This window comes from Rana temporaria, chromosome 10, assembly GCF_905171775.1.
Source record: "Rana temporaria chromosome 10, aRanTem1.1, whole genome shotgun sequence".
In the NCBI taxonomy this organism is placed as follows: domain Eukaryota; kingdom Metazoa; phylum Chordata; class Amphibia; order Anura; family Ranidae; genus Rana; species Rana temporaria.
This window is the reverse complement of record NC_053498.1, coordinates 49992789-50006378: the sequence shown is the minus strand read 5'-3', so window position 1 is coordinate 50006378 and position 13590 is coordinate 49992789. Positions and strand designations below refer to the sequence as shown.

The 13590-nt window shown below is 44.8% G+C and overlaps 1 protein-coding gene across 1 annotated transcript in view; it reads left to right on the top strand.

The window, feature by feature from the left end:
• The window catches only part of LOC120916559 (receptor-type tyrosine-protein phosphatase H-like), a 1518207-nt gene that overhangs the window by 420687 nt on the left and 1083930 nt on the right, over nucleotides 1-13590 (top strand). Inside the window, exon 5 of the mRNA XM_040327609.1 lies at nucleotides 6811-7074. Within this exon, the coding sequence (XP_040183543.1) occupies nucleotides 6811-7074 (264 nt within the window). The remainder of the gene's footprint in view (nucleotides 1-6810; nucleotides 7075-13590) is intronic.

The window sequence follows — 13590 nt, the reverse complement described above, 5'->3', positions numbered from 1 at the left end:
TGATCGGGACGTGAAGGTAAACGTCCGAAAAATCTAGGAGATAGCATCCAGTCTCCCACGTCCACTGTCAACAAAATGGACTGAAGGCTTTTCCAATCTGAGGGCCTCTATTTTGATCGTCTGTTGAACCGCTTTAGGTCCAGGACTGGACGTAGATCCCCTGTTTTTTTTGTTTTTTTTTTGTACCAGAAATAAAGGGGAATAAAACCCCCTCCCTTTCTGGTGCGGAGGTACTTGGTAGGCTGGAATGTGTTTCCTGGCAATGTGCCCATGAATTTCCAATTGTGACCGGTCTTGATAGAGGATAGTGTCCATGAATCTGTTATACGAGTTGCCCATATCCGAGCGAATCTCTTGAGTCTGGTGCCCACCTGAGCTGGGTGGGCAGACGGACCCTCAAAAAGGACTTCTGCTGTTCCCCGGCTGTGATAGCCTTGGCTTACTGTAAATACATGAAGGAGGGTCAAGTCTTCCAGTCCCTCCTAAATTTCCTGCTGGGACGGTAGGATCTAGCATCCCTGTACTTGACAGGAAGATCGCGTCTGTAAGCGGGGCCCTTCTAGGGCTCTGGTCTCCTATCGGAGGGAATCAGCCCGGATTTTCCCCCGGTAACCTTGGAGATGGCCAAGTCCATCTTTGTGCCAAATACACTTGAGCCGCCATATGGAGTTTTGCACCAGTAGATTTTGATGCTGTCTCCGCTATCCAGGGTCTCAGCCATAAGGCTCTTCCCAGTCATGAAGTCGCCCCCTCAGGAGCCGTAAGCCAACTTAATTTCCCTGCAGGGAGGAGAATATCTTCCCCTGGTCGGCTCCTTCTAGAATGGAATTCTTAACGTTAGCCGCCCATGCAGCGATAGTTTTAGCTACTGCCGCCGTGGTGATAGCCGGCCTACTAGCGTCTCCTGTCGTGGAGCAGGCTTCCTTCAGTTCTATATTGATTTCACGATCAAGAACGTCCCGGATGGTAACTGCATCTTCAATCGGTAGAGAAACGTCTCTAGCGAGTCGCATTAAAGATGAATCGACCGTAGTTGCATTGATCAAAGAATTGATCCTAGACTCCCACAAGGGGTACAATCTGCAAACTTGTTGCTCATACTGGGCCGCTTATGTGATCTCCCCCACTCATCCTTTATGAGGTTTTCCAGCTCTTTGATGAAGGGAAATGATTCAGGACCCCCTTTTCAGCACCAGGAAATATTTCTGAACCTTCAGAGGTTCTGCCATAACCCCTTCCCAGCCGATCGCTTCCTCGCCTGAATGGGCAAATGGTTCAACTAAAGAAGAGACAGTCCGACGCCTGCTCACACTCCTCATTCTTAGAGAGGGTTTTTGCAGCCTGGCGTAACGGCCGGGTGCTGGGCGATGTGCTTGGGGAAGGATCGCCCACAATTGATCCTTGTGCGATTCTCCTAGGAGCTCAGTATATACTCTGGCCTCCGAATCCTTGGTTACTTCAATGAAGCACAAGCGGCAGGCCAATTCCCCTGGCAAGGCTGGCGCCCCGCATATTTGGCAAACATTTGCTGTGGTGCGGGTAAGATAGCTCCATCTGGGATGAAGGTAATCGTCTGCGGTGGGACCGACTACGACAGGAGTGGCTGTGACGCGAGCGGCTATGCCTTGATTGAAGAAAGCAAGAGGGTAAGCTTGAGTGACTTCTTGCGCCTTCTGCCGGAAGCATGGCTAGAATCTCCCTCTGTGCCGCAAACTTGCGTCTTTTGACCCGATAGGGCTACCAAAACTGTAGCGTCAGTGGCCAAGCTCTCTTTTTTGTCTCTTCTCTACTTACCACCTTCTGGACGGCCTCTATACCTGGTCAGCTGATGGTGGTCTGCGAGGGCAGTGGCCCCCCATGAGGATAGCAGGGAGACAGCCCGGAAAGGTGGGAAAAAAGAGAGAAGGGAAAACATTACAATATGTCCCCCCCCCCCCAACATTTCTATTTATTAAATATAATGATTTATATACATATATCTATCCTTATTTTATTTTTTATTTTTTGGATTATATTAATTGTTTAATTATGGATATACTTTCTCCTATAATATGTTATAAATTAATATATAAATGTATTATATCTTCTATCCTATTTTTTCCTATTTTTTTTTTTGTGTAATCAATTGGCCCAGGCTGAACTGGGACGAGCCTGCACACACCTGGTGCAATCTTCACTCTGAGTAGAGCAGAGCAGCAGGACTGCAGCCAGAACTACAGAGCGATAGGACTGTTTCCTTTTTTTTTTTTTTTTTTAAACGGCGCCGCCATTTGGAAGAGGGCAGAGGAGACCGGCGGCATCATCACTGAGCTGTGTGCATGCGCAGAGCGCTGAGGGGTACGCGGCGGTGACCCCGAGAGTATGGGGTGTCAGAGGAACCACAGGGCTCAGCAGAGCTGAGAAAAAAACAACAGGCAGACAAAGGTACAAAACGGACTAACCTTAGGTGGCAAATGTAATGATACAAATACCTTTGTGGAAGCACACACTGCACTGGAAGGAAAGACAGAGCGAAAGTGGGGACCACTGCGAGATTTGAAGCTTCTTTAAAGCTTGCTACAGATGCCAGTATAATTCCAGAGCCCCTGAGACCACCAGAACGGGGGTTCCCACCATAAAGCTCATTTAGAGACTGTACAGGAGGGACTTCCAAACAGGAGAGGCTGAACCTGCTGGGGCGATCTGCGGTAAGAGGCATGCTTCTTGCTTGTTCGTCCAATCTGTCAGGTGAGGATAAAAAAAGAGAATGGTGCGGGGCGTCTCCCCTTCAAATTTATAGCTAACCAATCCTGTCAGGTTGTGGGGGCGGAGTCACAACCCAGTGTGTGCTGCCATGAATGCGTCAGGAAAGTCCAGTTTGTTTTAGAACAAGAAGACTTTGGGGTATATTTCATTGTGGAAAGATCAGTGTGTGTGCTTGTTGATCGGATCCGACTGGAGAAATGTCAATGAGTGTGCTGTAGGCATTAATTATTACTGTATGCTGTAGATGGTGCAAGGTGCAGGTTTTGTGAAACAAATAGGTGTAGTGCTCTCCTTTGAAGGGGGCGCTGAAGTTTTGCCTACTTTACTATTTAGTGCAGAGGCAGCCAGGCACACAACAACAGTCACTGGGCCAGATTCAGAAAGAGATACGACGGCGTATCTCCTGATACGCCGTCGTATCTCTGAGTTCCGACGGTCGTATCTATGCGACTGATTCATAGAATCAGTTACGCATAGATCTCCCTAAGATCCGCCAGGTGTAAGTGACTTACACCGTCGGATCTTAGGCTGCAATTCCAGGCCGGCCGCTAGGTGGCGCTTCCATATCTTTTACGCGACGAATATGCAAATAAGCAGTTACGCCGATTCAGAAACTAACGACCGCCCGGCGCTTTTTTTTTTACGTCGTTTGCGTTCGGCTTTTTCCGGCGTATAATTACCCCTGGTATATGAGGGGTAGCTAATGTTAAGTATGGCCGTCGTTCCCGCGCCGAGTTTTGAATTTTTTACGTCGTTTGCGTAAGTCGTTCGCGAATACGGATGGACGTAATTTACGTTCACGTCGAAAGCAGTGACGTTTTGCGGCGGATTTTCGAGCATGCGCACTGGGATGTTTTCAAGAACGGCGCATGCGCCGTTCAAGTAAAACGTAAAAAACGCGGGGTCAAGGGAAATTTTAATAAAACACGCCCCCTACATCTCCATTTGAATTACGCGGCCTTAAGCCGCAACACATACGCTACTCTAACTAAGGGCGCAAGTTCTTTGTGAATAAAGAACTTGCGCCCAAAGTTAGAGCGGCGTAACGTATCGGAGATACGTTACGCGGGCCGGACAGATACGCCAATGTATCTGAATCCGGCCCATTGTCTTTGGCTCAATGAACAGTCTAGGGGTTTGTCTTTTTGTATTTATTGCCGAGAACTGTTAACTGGATGAGAACAATTGGGAGTGGGTCACTCCTAATCGCTTGAGCACAAATGTGGGCTGAAGACATATAGGAACCTGGAAGCAAAGAGCTTACATCACTTCCAGTTTTCCCTGAAGTAAATGGCACTGTTTTTAAAAATGAAAAGCATTTGATCACACTGATCTTGATGTGATCAAATGCTTTATAGACCCCGGATCTTTAAATAAAGAGTACCTGTCCCATGCCTATTGCTGTCACAAGGGATGTTTACATTTGAGACATTTAAATTTAAAATTAAATTTAAAAGCGTCAGTGTAAAAATAAAAAACAATTTTTTTTTTTACATTTTTATAAGTTCCCCGCCCCCCCCCCATGCTTGTATGAAAAGATGAAAGCATGCACCGGTCCTTCATGCACACAAACACTGGTTGTCCCACATGTGTGAGGTATCACTACGAATGTCAAATTATGAACAGTAAATTTAGCACTAGACTTGTGGTAACCTGTAAAAGCTTTTAAAGTGTCGCCTATAGATAGTAAAATGTATGGCATTAGTCGCTGTTGCACGGGAGTGTGCAATTTTAAAGCGTGATTTTTTATGTTACAAAAAAATTGGGTTATGCATTGTGTTTTTTTGCATTAAAATTCAAAAAAGTGTATTTAAAAAAAAATTGCATTTGAGAAACCACTGCACAAATACTGTGTGACACCATAAAATTGCAACACCCACCAATTTATTCTCTAGGGCCTCTGCTTTAAATAAAAAAATATATAATGTTTGGGGTTCTAAGAAATTTTCTAGCAAAAAATACTGAAAAGTGCCAGAAAAGGCCTAAAGCTAAAGTGGTTGTAAAGCCTAAACATTTTTTACCTTAATGCATTTCTTTAAAAAAATGTTTAGGTGTAAGCATCCCCCCTCACCCCTCCCACTTTTACTTACCTGAGCCCTCATTCAATCCAGCGCCGTGCATGTCTGCAGCTCTTCTCTCCCCTCACTTACGGGTCTCGCTGGCTTTGCTGGGGCACCGGGATCCATTGGCTCCCAGTTCTGTCAATCAAAGCCAGTGACGAGGAAGCGTGGGGCGGGGCCGAGTCCCACTGTCTGTGTCAAGCGGCTTCCCATGGGGGGCACTGGACGGAGGGGCCAGGGGACCCGAAAAGAGTTGGTTGGGGGCCGCTCTGTTCAATTGAAGTAAAGCAGTATAGCAGGTAAGTATAGACATGTTTGTTATTTAAAAAAAATACCTTTTACAATCACTTTAAATATACTATACAAACAAATACATAATGTTTCTAATAAACAATACCTTCTTGGCTGTGTATCTGTGCATATCATGATAACTTGTCTTGCATATACTGTACAATATTTTAAAGTGATACTAAAGTGTCTTTTTTTTTTCTTTAAAAATAACAAACATGTTTTACTTACCTGCTCTGTGCAGTGGTTTTGCACAGGGAAGCCAAGATCCTCCCCTTCTTGGGTCCCACTTCGGTGCTCATGGCCCCTTTTTCCTGTCGAGTCCCCCCACAGCAAGCAGCTTGCTATGGGGACACCCGAGCCACAGCTCCGTGTGTCCACTTAGACACGGAGCTGTGGTTCAGCACAGCCCCCTCTCTCTCCTGATTTGCTAACTGACTGACAGCAGCGGTAGCCAGTGGCGCCGTGGCTGGGTCTCAGCTGATCAGGATGGCTGAGGCACTTGTGCACATTGCTGGGGCTCAGGTAAGTATTAGAGGGGCTGAGGTGGGCTGCTACACACAGAAGGCTATTTATCTTAATGCATAGAACACATTAAGATAAAAAAAAAAAGTCTTCCTTTGCAAACATGAAGGCCCGGATTCACAGAGAGCGGGCGCACATTACGCTGCCGTAGCGCAAATAAAATACGCTACGGCGACGCAGCGCAGAGAGGCAAGCATGGAATTCACAAAGCCACTGCTCCCAAAACTGCGCTGGCTTTCGAAGGCGTAAGTCAGCATAGGTGGAAGTGGGCGTGAGTCATGCCAATTAGGCGTGACCTCATGCAAATGATGGTCCGAGCGCCAGACAGATACGTATCACGAATTGCGCATGAGTCGGGACGTGGACGCATCCCTCTGCGCATGCTCAAAACCACGTCGGAACAACTGCCTAAGATACGCCGGTTCACTGCCTACGCCATGAACGTAACCTACGCCCAGCCAGACACACGTCCAACATAAACAACGTAAAATACGCCGGCTTGAGTTCCCTGGTGCAGACCTTTGCATGTCTGCTGCTGAGTTACACCTCCTTTATGGGGCTTAACTTTACGCCGGATGTACAACTTACGCGCACATCGCGTAGCCTGAGTCGGGCGCACTTACGTTCGTGAATCGCCGTATTTCCCTCATTTGCATATTTGAATAGCTAAACAATGGGAGCGTCCAGCCTAAATGTGCGCCTATGCTACGCCGGCGTAGGCAAGTTACGTCGGCGAGTTGAAGCCAGTTTTTAGGCGTATCTTAGTTTATGGGTCCAGCGCACAGATACGACGGCGCAAATTTGCACTTACGCGGCGTATCTCGAGATACGTCGGCGCAAGTGCTTTGTGAATCCGGGCCTTAAAGTTTAAATTGTACAATAGGTTAATGATATCCCTCTTGTAGATCCACTCCCATTTGAAATGAATGCCATGTCCCTAATTAAAATACATTCTCTGTCTACAATTGCTTGTTAGACACATAGCAAAAAAGAGTACCCCTGGAAAGTTCTTGCAATATTGGCAAATAAGGATTATAAGTTTGGTCCTTAGACTGAAAAAAGCTGCATGAATACATTCAAGAGAATTTTCAAAACCTGTAGTTCGCCAACTCAACTAGTTTCCAGATAAATTCATGTATCGCTATTCTGTATACAGTATGTGTATAATGCTTTTTGTTTTTTGTCTCTCTAGTGCCATCTGTAGTGAAAGGTTTGATCGTATCTAACATATCTACTAATCAAGTGACAGTTTCTTGGATGGAATCCAATGACCCAAATAATAAAACCTATACTTATACTGTGGAACTGCAAGGTTTTAGGAATCAAACTGATTTAAACAGCACCAGCACAGTTGTGTCAAATTTAGAGGCGGGATCAGATTACAAATTTAAAGTCTATGCGGTCACTAAGAATGAAGTTTATGGTCGAGCTTCTGACATTAAAAATGCCACAACATGTAAGTTGATGTTTATGTAAACTAGCAAATGTGTGCCTGTTCATAAAATATAGCAAGTTCAGCTCATATAAACTTCAGTGGGGTTAATAATAATAATGTAAAAAAATATATATATTTTATATAGCACCTTTAAATGTAGCTTCTTAGAGCACTTTACAAGGAAAATACAAGAAAATACACAGAATAACAATAAGAAAAAAGGGACAATTAAGTGAAAGCTTGTCTAAAGAAAAATGTTTTTTAGCCTAGGTTCACATTGGAGCGATTTGTCATGCGATTTGAGAGATTACACCGATTTTGCGGTGCCGCACCGATTTGCAAAAGTAGTTCTTGCACTACTTTTGCCGATTTCAGGTGCGATTTCTATAGACATCTGTGTAGGAAGCCACACAAATGTCTATCAAGTAGCACCTGAAATCGCGCTGACCTTGCTACTTTGAAATCGCGCTACTTCAAGTAAAGTAGCACGATTTCAAAGTAGCATCAGTGTGAACCAGGGCTAAAGCGGAGTTTCACCCATTTAAAAGTCAGCAGCTATAAAAAGTGTAGCTGCTGACTTTTAATAATCAGACACTCATCTGTCTTATGGTCCAGCAATGCGGGTGCACAAATCCCCGATCCTCTCCCCCTCCTCTCGTAGGCGTCTGCATTCTAACTGTGGGCAGCCGGCTGTGGCTTCAAAGCCGGGCGCACACTGCACATGCGCGAGCCGTGATACGTGCTGTGAATGGCCAGGCAAGGACCAGGTTTTGTAAAAAAAATAAAAAATATTTTAAAAAACACTAGCACAGTTGTGTCAAATCTAAACCCGTGATCAGACTACAGCTTTACAGTCTATGCAGTCACTAACAATGGAAATTATGGCAAAGCTTCTGATGTTGAAAATGCTACAACATACAAGTTGGGGGTTTGCTGATTTAAAAACAATCAAAAACATTTTTGATGGATAGATTTTTTTAAAGCTGAACACCAGGATTTTGATTTATTTGTTTTCTTGCTGTCGGCACAAGTCAAATAATTTACCTGCAAAAATTACAACTATAGATCTGGATGGACGCTGGTTACTGTACAAATCATAGATTCATTAGTGCTGTATATACAACACACAGATTCATTAATGCTGTATACAACACATGTTGTTCCTTTTACCAGGGCTGCAATGGCTATAATACAGTGCAGGGACCATGTTGTTCATACTCCCTTTTGGTTCCTCCACTTTTAAGAGAGAAGTATGGGCTTTGCAAAAAAAAGAGGATATGATTCTCACCTAGGTATAGGCAGCATCGATCCGATGCTGCAGGTGTGCCCCACTATCTCTGCAGTGAGAATGAAACAATCAAATACAGCAATTACCAAGTTCTCCACCTCTGCTCTGAGCAGAGAGCCGTGGCTGTCAGTCACCACAGCTCTCTGCTCTGCCCCTCCAGTGCTCACTGGAGCGATTGGCTGTGGAGGGGGCTGGCTCAGGCTCTGGGCAGACTGCTGAGAGGCTGAGCCAGGTGCCAGTCCAGGCTTGTGGGTGGATCCTGATCATATGGTTGGAATCTTTTCAGAGACTGGACTGGCTCTGCGACGTTAGCTGACACTGGGCTTTAGCCTGCTGTCGGCTGACAATGGGTCACAGGAGTGCAGAAAGAACTGCACTCTTGTGATCCAAAGGAAAAGTACAGCCAAAAAACATTTGGCTGTACTTCTCCTTTATGTTTCAGGTGCTAAAAAAGTAGCATTCACTTATTGCTGACCATCTGTTCTTGGAGATTACTTTTTCACATCAAGCCTGTGCATCGCTGAAAGAAAGCAGAGATACAAGAACAGTGTGCACCTAAACCACCTCACATTCCATCACTTAGATTTACTGCACTCCACTGTCTCCATAGTAAAAATACTAGTTATGCCCCATACACATGAGCGGTTTTCCAGTCGGAAAAAGTCCAATGAGAGCTTTTGGCCAGGAATCCCGACCGTGTGTATGCTCCATTGGACTTTTTCCAACAGAAAAACTGCCGGAAAAAGAATGAGAGCTGGTTCTTTATTTTGCCGTTGGGAAAAAATCTTAGCGAGAAAACCGTTTGTCTGTATGCAATTTCAACGTGCAAAAAAAAAAAACACATGCTCAGAATCAAGTATGAGACCGGAGCGCTCGTTCTGGTAAAACTAGCGCTCGGAATGGAGCTAGCACATTCGTCACGCTGCAAATTATTTTTTTTAATCAAGATCTCCTGTTTTTTGGATTATTTTTTAAATATTTTCTAGTGATCTCCATATATATTTTTTTTAATTTTGGTGTGTCAAGTTACCACAACAACATTATTATCTTGTATTTTTTAACCTCAAGGAGGTTGGTTGGTGTTCCTTGTTAATTTGACATTGTATTTTTTAAATGTACCTGCCTACTCACAAACAAACTGTCCTTCTTTAAGAAAAACACAGGCAAGTATTTACTGAAAAAATAAATATCCATTTATTCTGACTCATAACAAAATAAAGAGGAAGGCAACTCCCAGAGATCAGGAACAGCAGCAGATGACATATATGTCCCCAGTCTGTGGTACTACAACAGCCTGCATCTTCTGTCAGACCAGACTGAACCCAGGCCATCACTTTCTTGTCTTCCTTGCAGTCTTCCCTGCACCCTTCCTTGCAGCATTCCCTGTAGCCTTCTCTGCACACTTCCTTGGAGGCTGTGGCTTTGGAGGTAGACTTGTGGCAGGAGAGGGAGAAGGAGGAGGAGGAAGTGGAGGAGGATGGGCAAACTCATAAAGGTCAGTATTTTGTGTTAGTTGGCCCATCAACCCCTTAGTTAGGGTCTTTAAAATCAGGTTCTCACAGAGGAGGCGTTGGCCCTTCTCCATTTCCTGCATTTTGGCAGCGACTAGCCAGGCATAGCCCTCTTGAAAGGTGGGGGGTCTCTGAGGGTCGCATGTGCATCCCGAATGAGGTCAAGTGCTGCCTCATCCAGGTTCCTACCCCTCTTGGGCATTTTGTTTGAAGGGGAGGCACCTGGAATTGGGTGAGGCCACTGGGCCCCGGCCACCTCCTGGCTGCCACTGGGCCCAGTCACCTCCTGGCTGACTCTTCCCCCTGCCACCTCCTGCTTGCCACTTTCCACACCCTCATCCTGGCTGAGCTCTTCCTGTGTATAAAAAAGTGACATCGTTTTAATTTTTGGTTCATCAATCACACACAATTTTCAGCTCATGACTGTGGCAAATTGAATGTTAATAAATAGAAAAGACTATCATTCCGACCCCAGCATTTTTCATTCTTGTCCCAATCAGTTTTGGCCACTACTGTCTATTGATATGTAAAACAGTTTTTGTTCAAACATTAATTTGTTATCAATATTAACATCTATTTTACATCATTAATTTTAAGACAATAAATCTTTAGAAAAATACTATACCTGGCTCCAGCTGGGCGCATCCATTTCTTCCAGGGTGGAAGGCCCAGGTTGGTCCTCGGAAGCCTTAGCTGGGGTGGAGGGAAGGCTGGAGGGAAGGCTGGAGGGAAGAGTAGAAAGTGATGGCCTCACTTCAGTCTGGTCTAGAAAGCGCAATTTGTTGTAGTACCACAAACTGGGTACATACACATTCTCTGCTGCTGCTCCTGACTTATGTGCTTCCAGGACCTTATTGTGCTCCTTCCTGTATGTGTCCCTCAAGTTCCCAATTTTCTTGTCCACAAACTCGATGTCTGTGTTGGAGACCTCCGTCCTCACAAATTGCAGAAGTTTCTCCAGGGCTGCCCTCCTTGCTGTTTTAATTTTATGGAGGGGGTTTTTGACTTCCCACAAAACAGGCAGCTCCCTGTACCTGTCAAGGAACTCGCTTAAGAATTCTGGGTTCTTAAAAGCATTCATTATGTCTGCAAGACAAAACACAAGACAAAAATACTAATGTTCGTCTAAACTCTCCTAATCCTATCTCTTATCTAGAAGCAGTATAGGCCACTGATGACCCAAGTTAAAGGGGTTGTAAAGGAATTTTTTTTCCCTAAATAGCTTCCTTTACCTTAGTGCAGTCCTCCTTCACTTACCTCATCCACCGTATTGCGAGGCTTTCTTCCTGGTGTGCAGAAAGCCTCTTGAGGGGGGAGGGGGCGAACAGGCAAGTCAGGACACTCTCTACTTTGCAGATAGAGAAAGGAGCTGTGTGTTAGTGGGTGTCCTGACACTCCTGCTCACCCCCTCCCCCCTCAAGAGGCTTTCTACACACCAGGAAGAAAGCCTCGCATTACGGTGGTGAGTTACAGACAGAAGAACAAGAAGTGAGCATTTCTCAGAAGAAATAAGGACATTTAAAAGCAAAATCGAAGGATGAGGTAAGTGAAGGAGGACTACACTAAGGTAAAGGAAGCTATTTAGGGAAAAAAAAATAATTCCTTTACAACCCCTTTAAAATGTTACCATCGATCTCACGTTCAGCGCTTACTCCTTCCTCCACACACAGAACGTAGCTACGACACATGCGTGTTAGCTTTATATACACTGCGCATTCATGAAACTCTGCACACGTCGCCCGCCCCTGGCGTTCTTTCTAGTATATTTCCAGCACCTTCTCTTTCGGCACGCAGTGGGAGAGACATGGCGGAGACATAGCAGGTGGCTGATAATTCCACTAATGACAAGGAAAGCCCGGAGCAAGAATCCAGGAGGAGATACAAGGCCTCAAATATGTCCTTTGTAGAGATGATGGAGATGGCGGACATCTTGAGGAGGACCAAATATGATGGGAAGCATTGACCGTACACCAACCCAAATGTGAGAAAGGCCAATATCGGGCCAGATTCTTGTAGAATCCATGGCGGCGTAGCGTAAGCCATTTACACTACGCCGCCCCAACTTACTGGAGCAAGTGCCGTATTCTCAAAGCACTTGCTCCGTAATTTGCGGCGGCGTAGTGTAAATGGCCCGGCGTAAGGCCGCGTAATTCAAAGGGGGCGGCTTGTATTTAAATTAAGCGCGCCCCCGCACCGATCGAACTGCGCATGCGCCGGCCGTAAAAATAGCCCAGTGCGCATGCTCCAACTCACGTTGGAAAACGTCAATGAAGCCGACGTGAGCGTCATTTCCGCAAACCTATTCGCGAACGACTTAGGAAAACAACGTAAACAACGGAAAAAGACGACGCTGTCCCGAGGCCATACTTAACATGGCATACGACGGACCTTCGTAAACTTACCCCTCATATAGCAGGGGTAAGTTTACGCTTACGGAAACGACGACGAGGCGGCGCAAAAACTTTTGGGAATCGGCGTATCAGGCTCATTTGCATAGACAAATGAGAAATCGACCTAAACGCCACCTAGCGGCCGGTGTAACATTACATTTAAGATCTTACGGTGTAAGATTATTACGCCAGTCGGATCTTAGCGTAAATCCGGCGTATCATGTTTACTGAATAGAATCCGGCGTATCATGTTTTCGGGAAATTCGAATTACGCCGGTGTATCTGTAGATACACCAGCGTAATTCTTTTGAGAATCTGGCCCACAATGTCTAAAGTTGTGAGGAGTCTGCACAGGAAGTTTGGGGTACGATGATCCAAGGAGTAATTGAGGAAACATTGGTCAGACCTGAAATTGCGGGAGCACGACCAGTACAGAATCATCAAGAAAATGCTTCAAAAAAGTAAGTATTTGTCCTGTGTTCCTATTATTATTATTATTACTTGCATGTTGCTCCATGTACTTTTCTTTACTGTTGGACAGTTTAAAATGGCAACTTTCAGGTTAGTGGGCACAGTAATCGGTCGTAGTAAACATTGTTCGCCCACTACATACAATGTTTTTGGCAGATACAGAGTTAAATACATTTGGTCATGCCTACTTTTATTAAAATAAGTTTATTACATTATAAAATGAAATAATGCTGTGCTAAAAACCAACCTTCTATTAGTGCACAATAATTGTGATAAAATAATAATGATAAAATATTGGTATACTCTGTGCTACAATAAATGAATAGCAGCCTGTGGTGTTTAAAATCAAATGTACATATAAATGCTCTGAAACACTAAAAGACAGATAGGTATGAGGACTGATCTCACACAGGATTCACTAATTGTCCGTATTAGCAAGCTCCATTCCAGGACACAATCAGTCCAGCAAACAGTGTTTTTCTCTGTATTTTGAATGTTAGATGGTGCTCATATATAGTTTTGTTTTTACATGTGGGAAGAAAAGAAACAGATCATAATGCAATACTGCATCCACTAAAACATATAAGCTTCTACAACGCTGATGATTCCACTCACATATAGCCAGAAGGTGCACAGTGCATAAAGACACTCAGTCTAATGTGATAGGTATCTCACACTGCACCTGGTGTACATTACACCGTTGATGTCGTCACTAGGCTCCTCCCTACGCGTTACGTCACACATCACATGACTTATTTATACCCATGAATAAGTCACGTGACGTGTGACGTAACACATAGGGAGGAGCCTAGTGACGACATTGACGGTGTAGTGTACACCAGATGCGGAGTGAGGAGATACCTATCACATTAGACTG